General features: G+C 54.3%; 1 protein-coding gene across 1 annotated transcript; it reads left to right on the forward strand.

The window, feature by feature from the left end:
• Positions 1 to 1,800: 1,800 nt before the first annotated feature.
• Positions 1,801 to 8,842, forward strand: SLC47A1 (solute carrier family 47 (multidrug and toxin extrusion), member 1; the record flags this gene model as incomplete). Its single annotated transcript, XM_009580433.1, has 16 exons — positions 1,801 to 1,902; positions 2,447 to 2,515; positions 2,883 to 3,031; positions 3,192 to 3,234; positions 3,959 to 4,003; positions 4,412 to 4,509; positions 4,759 to 4,856; positions 5,185 to 5,298; positions 5,538 to 5,605; positions 5,877 to 5,985; positions 6,072 to 6,147; positions 6,475 to 6,544; positions 7,200 to 7,332; positions 7,776 to 7,870; positions 8,115 to 8,196; positions 8,607 to 8,842. Coding segments are annotated over 16 exons (1,587 nt in total), but the record flags the coding sequence as incomplete, so codon positions are not given.
• Positions 8,843 to 9,482: the final 640 nt, after the last annotated feature.

The following is a 9,482-nucleotide window of genomic DNA, read 5'->3' on the forward strand; positions in this document are numbered from 1 at the left end:
CCGGCCACCCCGGGCTGTGGAGGAGACCTCGGCCCCCGGAGCGGGCTGAGCCCTGCCCCGCCGTGCCGCCGCCGCTTCATCACCCTTCGGCCTGCGGGCCCGGGGTTTCACCTCTCCTCCCCGTCCGCACAGGGGCCAGCCCGGTCCCTCCCTCCTGCAGTCCATGCCTGCTAGCCTGCTGAAGGCACAGCTAGAATTAAAACGCCACCATTCGTTCCTTAATTGTCATCCGAGTGCTTATGCTTTGCCACAGGAATTCCTGTTGCTGTCCAGCTTGCTCCACGCGCCCTGCTCCAGCAGGACCTGGCAGCACGGCTTTAAGAGAAGAGCAGTGGATTTGGGGAGGGGGAATAAGCTGTTAAATTGCTCTGTGAAACCACTCTGCAGCTGCGGCACTGCCACCTACCCCTTGGGTGACAAGGAAGTTGCTTTGCTTGATGCCAGCTCCTTGGCCAGCCCTCCCAGCAGACTCTGGGTGCAAAGGTACCCTACCATCCTGAAATCCTCCCTGGATTGCCATTTGTCTGGAAGGAGATCCATCCTTTGGTAGTCAGGGACCGACGGCGCAGCACTGAGCACGTTTTGCAGAGGCTTCCGCAAAGGGGAGCGTGTACCACAGCCCTAGCCTAAACCCATTGCACGTGAAGTTTTGTGCTTTGAATCTTCTACTCTATCCGGTAACTAAGTACCAGCAGCTGAACTTCGCAGAGCCGTCCTCTTTGACAACAAAGCACTGACCTGCTGTGATCAGGCAGCAGAGGAAGTATAGACGGGTTTCAGTTTCTGTAGCTGAATATATCAGCCCTAGCTCAGTCCTCTCAACCGTTCCACCTGCGGCACAGCCTGCTTCTCTGTGTGCGCAGATAACCTCAAAACCAAACCTACAGCTGTCATTAGTTAATTCTCATTTCATGTCAAACCCTGCACTGGAACGATCGTGGAGTTATGGACCCCTCCAGCGGGGATTACTCACAGCAGGTTGAACATGCCCGGGCCTGGCAGGAAGACTGCATCTGCAGGCAGCGGTGGGAGGTCTGGAGAGGAGAAGGTTTTCTTCTGTTCTTCCTCTGACCCCACGGGAGCTGGTTCTTCAGCAGCGCGCTGGGCTCTCGGCTTGCTAACTGCTGGGTGGAAAGGAGCATGAGCGGACCCTGGGCATGGTCCCCAGCCGTGCCCACCCCTCAGCGGGTATAAACGTCTCTAACTCCTACCATCTGGTTCTAGCTGTGCCACGACTCCGTGCCTCGGAGGCCTGTAGAGGAGGCATCCTCTTGCCAAGGGAAAATGAGGTCTGAAGTGCAGTCTCTGCTACAGCATCGTTAAGCCTTGCTGTAGCCCCTGGCAAGGAAAAAGCAAGCTGGACTTGGCGTCTCTCCAGGAGGCAAGGACATTGTGGTTTGGGAGGAGAGTTTTCCCCAGATGCAGAGAGGTGCAGAAAAGCATTGGGATTTTTGATTTTTCCCTCTCTATGCATCTTTCATCCTGGAAAACAGGATTTGTAGTGAAGCTGTTAAGCCCCATGTAAACAAGGTCATCTGCCAGATTGGCTGCATAACACCGAAATACCACAGGGCAGGTAGAGGCCACCGAAAGCCTGTGTGAGTCCTAGAGCTGGCTCCTCTGCCCCAGCAGTGCTGGCGAGCAGGGATGGGTTCCCAGGACAGCAGAGCCCTGGCCTTGGGGCGAGGCACCACGGTGACACCAGGAAACCCGACTGTTCATAGCCCAATGCCTGGGGGGGTGGTGGTTCCCTCAAGTTCTAATCAGTCCTCATCTCACTGTCTCCTCCTCCCATCCTAGTTCGTCGCCCAGCTGCTGGGGTTCCTGATCAGCGTGGTCAGCTCCATCTTCTGTGGTCACCTGGGGAAAGCCGAGCTGGATGCTGTGATGCTGGCCGTCTCCGTATGTATTACTCCGATTCTGCTCCGATTTAAAACATACAAATTATGTGTCACCAAAAAAAGAAGAATTAAAAAAACCAAAACCTGTAGGAATGTATATGTGAGGACCCTGTGTGTAAGCACAGCCTGATGCAACGCAAACATTGCATCCACCAAACCGGTCTTCCTTTTGCCCTGAGCACAGGCAGGAGGTGGGAACTGAGCAGTCAGTGACTGTGCCAGTGCAAGGCCAGCACCTGGGCAGGGAGCTGGAGCCTGTGACCAGCTCTCTGGACCCACCAGACCTGGGGGTGTGCATGTGGCTAGGAGCAGCGCTGTTTGTGGTCCTTTAGATATTTACCCCTTGCTAGAGGATCCTTTTCCACACCAGAGGAAAGAAGCTATTTAGGTAACAAGAATGTGTTATTCTGAGAAATAGCGTAGGGCTGGAAACTTCCCAAAAACTCGTAGCAGAACTGTCTCCCCACCCAGTTGGGAGGGACACAGTGCTTTGGGCCAGGTCCCACGTTACTCTCCCTTCCCCAAGTCCCTTGTCTCTCCTCCAGGTGATCAACGTGACGGGCATCTCCATCGGTTCTGGTTTAGCCTCAGCATGCGACACACTGATGTCCCAGGTCAGTAGCAGCTCCCCGCCTTCTTGTGCCTGACAGGGTTCGATTAGTGGTGTCTCACCTCCTGTGCAGTGTAATCTGGGCACAAAGGGTGGGAGGATGGCAGCTTCCAGCCAGCCTGGGGCTACAGATGCACTGGCTGGAGCCTGCTCCCTCCCTGCAGCTTCCCCAAGGAGCCCTGGGTTGTGCCTGGGCAGCAAAGGGGTGTGCAATCCACCTGAGAGCCAGTTAAACCCACCCAGCCTGGCACTAGCCACTGCAGGGCATGGGAAATGCATTTAATCAGCCTGTTGCTGCCCTGGGTCCTGGGCATTTGCCCAGACCCTTTGGTTCCCTGTAACGCTCACCTTGGTCCTCTCTCCTGACTCAGACGTATGGTGGCAAGAACCTGAAGCAGATGGGCACCATCTTGCAGCGGGGGATCCTCATCCTGCTGCTGTGCTGCTTCCCTTGCTGGGCGCTCTTCATCAACACCGAGCGGATCCTCCTGCTCATCCGACAGGATCCCGAGGTCTCCAGGTCAGGACTGAGATTGAGCCCTTCTGGATGAGGCATTTGGCTGTGGGTGGGTTGCCATGTAGTGTTGAAATCAAGGCTTTGTGGAGCTTGAGTGCAACGCTGCTTGGCTTAGCTCTTGCTTAGCTGTATCATTAACTGAGGAAAACAACTGTCTTTCCAGGTTAACTCAGGTCTACGTGATGATCTTTATTCCAGCGCTTCCTGTAAGTTGCTGCTAAAGCTGTTAGAAGCTCTGTAACCCTCAGTAACGTTAGGGGAAAGGAGGGAGGCTCTTTGCTGTGTGGATCACAGGGCAGCATGGTTTAGGGTTTTACAAGGTGCCCTGTGATCTTGGGCCTTTAACAGATGTGTATTGGCCATCAGCTGCTGGACCAGCAAACATGCACTCTTTCATCTTGCTGTGCAAAGGGTTTTACTGCAGGCCACGTTTTTGCACAACATGTAACTCGCGATGGACATTGGAACCAGGGGCTCCAGGGTTCACTCTTAGATCTGAGATAGATAAAGGCTGCAACTTGCTGTTTGCACACACTCATAGCTGCTGGGCTCTTGGCTAGTTGCTCTGACTCCTCTAAGACAGGGAGCAGTACCCCTGGGGAATAAGGGTCTGTAGGTTAATCCTTTCTTCCAAGGTTTCCAGGCTTTCTCGTGCTGATGAGGAAGCATAGGAGATTTCCCATTTGGAGACTGATCTCTTTTCCCAGTGGGAATGGGAGGTGGCTTTTGTTACTCTTGGCTTTGGGTGCAGCCAGTGCTGGCAGATGCCACGCTTCAACCAGACCGCAGGAGCAGGGTGTTGGGCAGCGTGCCTGGCTGGGGCTCCCTGAGAAGGTGGTGTGGGGAGCTGAGGGAAGGACCTGTCAGTGAGTGTTAAATGGTAGCTGGCTGTTGAACCATAGCTGATGAAATGAATCCTCGCTTTTGCAGGCGGCGTTTCTGTACCAGCTGCAAACAAGATATTTACTAAGTCAGGTATTGTATAACTAGCCAGGTTCTGGGCCATAGATTATCCGTGTTCCTAGGAATACCTTTAAAGTTGGGGATCTAAGTTCACCCTGTTCTGGGGAGAGCTGGGCTGAGGAACACGTGATGCAGAGCCCCCCAGCCGGCCCTGCAGGGCAGGGAGATCTCATGGGAACCACACTTAGTTACCTCCATTTCCCCATTGCTACCTCCCAACTCTGCATTTTATTGATTGCACCAGCTCCTGAGCCCTGCCTGCTACCTTCTGCATGTCTAACACAATCCAGCTTTACCTGAAGCGGGAGCTGCCTTCTTGGCTTTCTCCTTGAGCATTGCTGAAGGTCTCCCCTGTGTTTGCTGGATGGGGCTTGGGCAGTGTTGGGGAAGCAAACTCCAAAGTCTCTCCTTGGCTTCCAGGCGATCATTTTGCCTCAGGTGTTGACAGGGATTGCAGCCAACATCCTCAATGTGGCCATGAACGCCTTCTTCCTATATGCGCTGAAGCTGGGCATGGTGTAAGTGTGAGCAGAGGTGGTGACAACCTCTCCCCGGGGTGCAGGGGTTTGCTCAGGGCTGTGGGGGTTGTCCTGGGCGCCCAGTTCTGCCACCCTCTGCCCCCAGCCAACCAACCTGCAAAGATAAGGCTGGAGGGATCTGCCCCATATCTGCAGCAAGGCTTGTATGGGTGCCACCAGGTCTCTCCTGCTGTAGCTGAGGAGGCTGGGGAGGATGTCATTTGTAATCTGCCTGTTTTCTCTCCCCAGGGGCTCTGCCTGGGCTAACACTGTTTCTCAGTACACCCAGGCTATTCTTCTCTTCCTTTATGTGTGGTGGAAGAAGATCCATGTGGAGACCTGGGGAGGTACTGTTCATAGCTTAATCCTTCAAAATACCAGTGTCTGGCCCTGGGGATTTGGCACTGTCACCAGCACCCAACAAAGGGATTACCATCCCCTCATGGTGGGAAGATGCTGTAGCCATGTCCTCAAGGCCTTTACTGTAGCTCCAAGCACATTCTTGTTGATCATCCTATCTCAAGAATGCAGCACGGTACAGCAGCAAGACTAGGCTGATGTCCTGTGATCTGTGGTGGTGATTATCCTCAGAGAGCGTCGAGAAGAGCATAAGGCTCCCTTTCAGGGAAGGAGAGGGAGAACATGCATCCATTTTGCTTCACCTCCTCATTGCAGGTTGGACCAAGGACTGCCTCCTGGATTGGGGTTCCTTTATTTGGCTGGCGGTGCCTGGAATGCTTATGATGTGTATTGAGTGGTGGACCTTTGAGATTGGGAGCTTCTTGGCAGGTGAGTCCAAATCCTCTTTTTTCTCTGGTTCAACAGGTCATCCTCCAGCCATGCCTGCTCTGGTGGCTGCCTCTTGAGTGTGTCCCCAGAGCACCTCCTGCCAGCAGCCTCCTCACCTACAGGGTTGGTTCTGCAGGATGCTGCATCTGTTAGATGGGAACCCTGTAGTCACTGCCTCCTTGTCAGCGAAGGAGGAGTTTAATTCTGACCTAATGAAGGAAGTGATGAATCTTTTCCAGGGCTGCTAAGTGTGGTGGAGCTGGGCGCGCAGTCTGTCATCTATGAGCTCTCCTCTGCGGCGTACATGGTAAGGGCTGGGTGTATTAAACCGAGATCAGCCTGGGAGGAGCCCCCAAACGATGGCCCTGCAGATCAAGGCTGGGGAGGGAAGCAGGAGTTGGTACCAGGCAGGTGATGACTCTCAGGCCTGCTGTGCAGCTGCACATCCAGGGGTGGGCTGCAGATGGAAAATCCCTTTACTGCAGCAATGCCAATTTGCCCCAAATTCCCTGCTGAGGAAGAAGAAAATTGCTGCAGCTCTTTCGCCACTCACCTCCTCCTTGTCTCCTGCTACTCAGGTGCCTCTGGGCTTCAGCGTGGCTGCGAGTGTCAGAGTGGGCAATGCCTTGGGATCAGGGAATGTGGTGCAAGCCAAGAACTCCTGTGTCACTGCCCTCCTGTGCACAGGTCAGCCCAGGCCCTGCAGAGGGGAATAAAGGAGCAGGACATGCTGCCCTTGGGGCAAGCAATTTGACTATTTCTTTTTCTTTCAGAAGTTTTTGCTGTGGTGGTTGCAACATTGCTGGAAACCCTAAAGGACGTGGTGGGATATATCTTCACCAATGACAAGTGGGTTAACAGCTTTCTTTTGAGTATTATTACCTTCTTGGAGGGTATGATTTATATCCCAGGAGCTGTTCAGAAGCTGCTGACAGATAGAGTTCATAAACCTCCATCTGGCAAACATGTTCCCCAAAGGTTCCTCCCCACTGCCCAGTGTCACTGGGCAGCACGGATGCTGCTGACACTGGGACACTACCCAGCTGCACACATCCCCTCAAGTCTCATGGGCTGGGATCAGGCTTTGCAGCTGGCCAGGGAGATATGTCAGAACCAGAGTCCCTTGGGACCAGGCCGCGCTGCTTTCCCTGACCAGTACGTACATCTTCCCAACAGGGAGATCGTTATCTTGGTGTCCAAAGTGATGATCATCTTTGCTCCATTCCACTTGTTTGATGCAGCAGCAGTGAGTATTCCAGTATGTGGAGCGATTCCTCTCTGCAGGTTGGGGTGCAATGGAGAGTGCAAAGCTGCCTCTAGCTCTTTCTTGATCTGTTAAAACGATACAGAGAAGCAAACTGATAAACTGTCGAAGCAGCTGCTTGCATTACCTATAGCACCTTGGTGTCCCCTGTGCTGGTAGTTGCCCGTTGGCATTGCTGCAGAACAAGCCAGTTCTTTCTCCCTCTTTTCCCCCTGGCAAGGCTTCAGCTTTTTACTAGCTTCTCAGAGCAGCACAAGTGAGCAGCTGGATCTTCAGAGGTATCAGGTACTCACAGCATAGTGCTCATACAACTTGTTAGATAGTAATTTTAGCCTGTTTCCTCCTGTCATGTCCCTGGGAGAGGGACCCAGGCAGTCTGGAAAGCACGATGGGGTCCACTGGCCTGCCTCTCGGTGTCTGCAGACAGCTCCACATTCTGCGCCTGGGTTGGCAGCTGGAAGGAGAGGAGCCCTGCACCATGTGCTCTGTGATGTGGCTTTGGTACCTCTTGGCTCTGCGGGACAGTGCTGTGGGTTCCCCTATTCCCAGGGCCGTGCCATACCCCGGAGCTCCTGTGGTGGTACCTCCCATAGCACGCGCTGTCCCATATATTGATCCCTCTGCCTGCTTTCCTTAGGCGACTTGTGGCGGCGTGCTGCGGGGCACAGGGAAGCAGAAGATGGGTGCTATCGCCAACGCCATCGGCTATTATGCCATCGGCCTGCCCATCGGCATCTCACTGATGTTTGCGGCTAAGATGGGAGTGTTAGGTACATGTGTCCTCCATTTGGCATTGGGAGTCTGGCTTTGTACGAGCTGCCAGCACTGCTTCTGCTGGGCCAAACCCTGTGCCTTGAGCAAAGGCTCAGCCCTGGAACTTGTGCTCAGATCCTCCTTCGGCTTGGTGGGGCTGGATTGCACACTGAAGTGTTTATCTGAGGCAGGCTCTGAGTAGCCCCCATCAAATGGGAGCTGAGATGGTCCGGTAAATCCAGGCTTGCTCCCAGCATAGGACCCCCCCAGGAGCTGTTTCCTCTCACTGCCCCTCAGGGCAGCTGTCCCATCCAGACTGGGTTAGACAATAATCTAATTGGGCAATAATCTAATAATGAGCAATAATCTGACCCCACTGAAGTCCTCGGGCATTTTGGCAGCGGCTGGCAAAAGCAGGCTTTCCTCAAGCCCTCCCTGAAGTAACTTTCCATTGCTGCAGGTCTGTGGGTGGGGATGATCATTTGCATCTCTTTGCAAGCCCTTTCCTTCTTGGCTTTTGTCATGCGCATGGATTGGAAGAAAGCTGCAGAGGAGGTGAGACTTGTGCTTCTCTCTAGTAACTCCTAAAAGGTGTTAGGTGAGTTCCTGTCCCAGTACAATACCACAGCCCTCTGGGAGGAGGCAAAAGTGAAACGGGATCTGTCCCTCTCCTGTAGCGGAGGAGCAGTTTGGTGCTGAGCATGCTTGCTCTGGGAGAGTGGAGGTGGGAGGCTTAGGTTTGCTTGGCTGGGCAGGACATCCTTGCTCTGAGAAGAGCAACTCTTCCGTGTGTTTTTAGGCTCAAGTCCGAGCTGGACTGAAAAAACAACTGGAAGATGTGAACTCCAATGGCACAGCTGCTAACAAAACATCTGCTGTGGGTATGTAACCAGGCCTGACAACAGGGAGGGAGCCCGAATTCTCCACCCAACCCTTCCTTTCCTTCGCGGTCACGGCAGCTGTGCCTGTCCTGCAGGCCCAGATGGCTGGAAAGAGCACAGTGTCTGGTGCTGGTCCCAGGCCAGTGGCACTTCTCCTGTACTTAGTAATGGGGTAGAAGATATCTCATTACCCCTGTCACCACCCTGGCTGCTCCAGGAAAGAGCCTGGACTGACAGCTAGCGTCTACCTTACCTGGGGACACCTGCCACTTTGCTGCGGCATGTCCCAGTGTCCCTGAGCCTTGGGAAAGGACCCTCAGGACCATCACCAGCGCTTGTGCAGCATCAGACTGGGATCCCCTGACTTTGCAGCTCGGCTTCCCTGCAGCACTCACCTTTCTGTTACACAGATTACATCTCCATTGAGACGGACACCGCGGACACTGTGGTTCTTCCCGAGAGCATCATGGGAGGCGAGAGGCAACCTGACCACCAGCTCATCACACAGGAGGAGCCTGCTGTCGTCCCTGCTCCTCCCGCTGTGGTATGGAGGGCCCTGATCATCCGCCGGGTGCTGGCTGCTGCCGCCGCCGTTGCTGTCCTGCTGGGGGGCCTACTGGTCCGGCTCCTGGCCGGCAATGGCTAGAACCAGTGACACTGGGGAGCTGTGCACAGAGCAGGAGGGCATGTGGTAATGTCCCAGGAGGATGGTACAGGGGAAGGAATTCCCCCTCAGTTCCTTGTAAAGAGTCACTTTGCTCAGTTTCTGGTTAACTCACAATGTTTTATCCCACATGCAGAGTTCTTAAAGGGGGTAAGGATGTGGCATCTGGGAAGAAAGTGCTTGAGAGCTGGTTCCTCTCCTGCACTGCACGGGGGTGTCACCTGTGGTAGACAGGAGCGTATCCTGGGGCTGGCCTGGGAAGGAGAGAGGGACCTCGTGCTGCTGCCCTGCTTCCTACTGCCTGGGGGCATTTGCTAATGGCAGAGGCTCTTGCTGCCCACAGCGTGTTTCCTCACGCACCAGCCTGTGCCAGCATCTTGGCGTGGCAGAGCCCACTCGCTACCGCTGCGGCAGCGCAGAGCAAGGCTGATTTTGCTGGAAGATGGCTGATGACTCTGACTGCTGCCGGGGCGTTGGGCGCTGGCTGCTGGCCCTGCTTTCCCTGCTGCGTGGCAGGCACAGGGCCTAAAGCAACTCTTCTTTGCACTTTTTTAAGGTGGGATTTTGATACAATAAAGTTTTCTGAGTAAATGTTGGGCTGTTAATGTGGTGTAAGCATGAC

Source organism: Fulmarus glacialis, unplaced genomic scaffold, assembly GCF_000690835.1.
Source record: "Fulmarus glacialis isolate BGI_N327 unplaced genomic scaffold, ASM69083v1 scaffold37810, whole genome shotgun sequence".
Lineage (NCBI taxonomy): Eukaryota > Metazoa > Chordata > Aves > Procellariiformes > Procellariidae > Fulmarus > Fulmarus glacialis.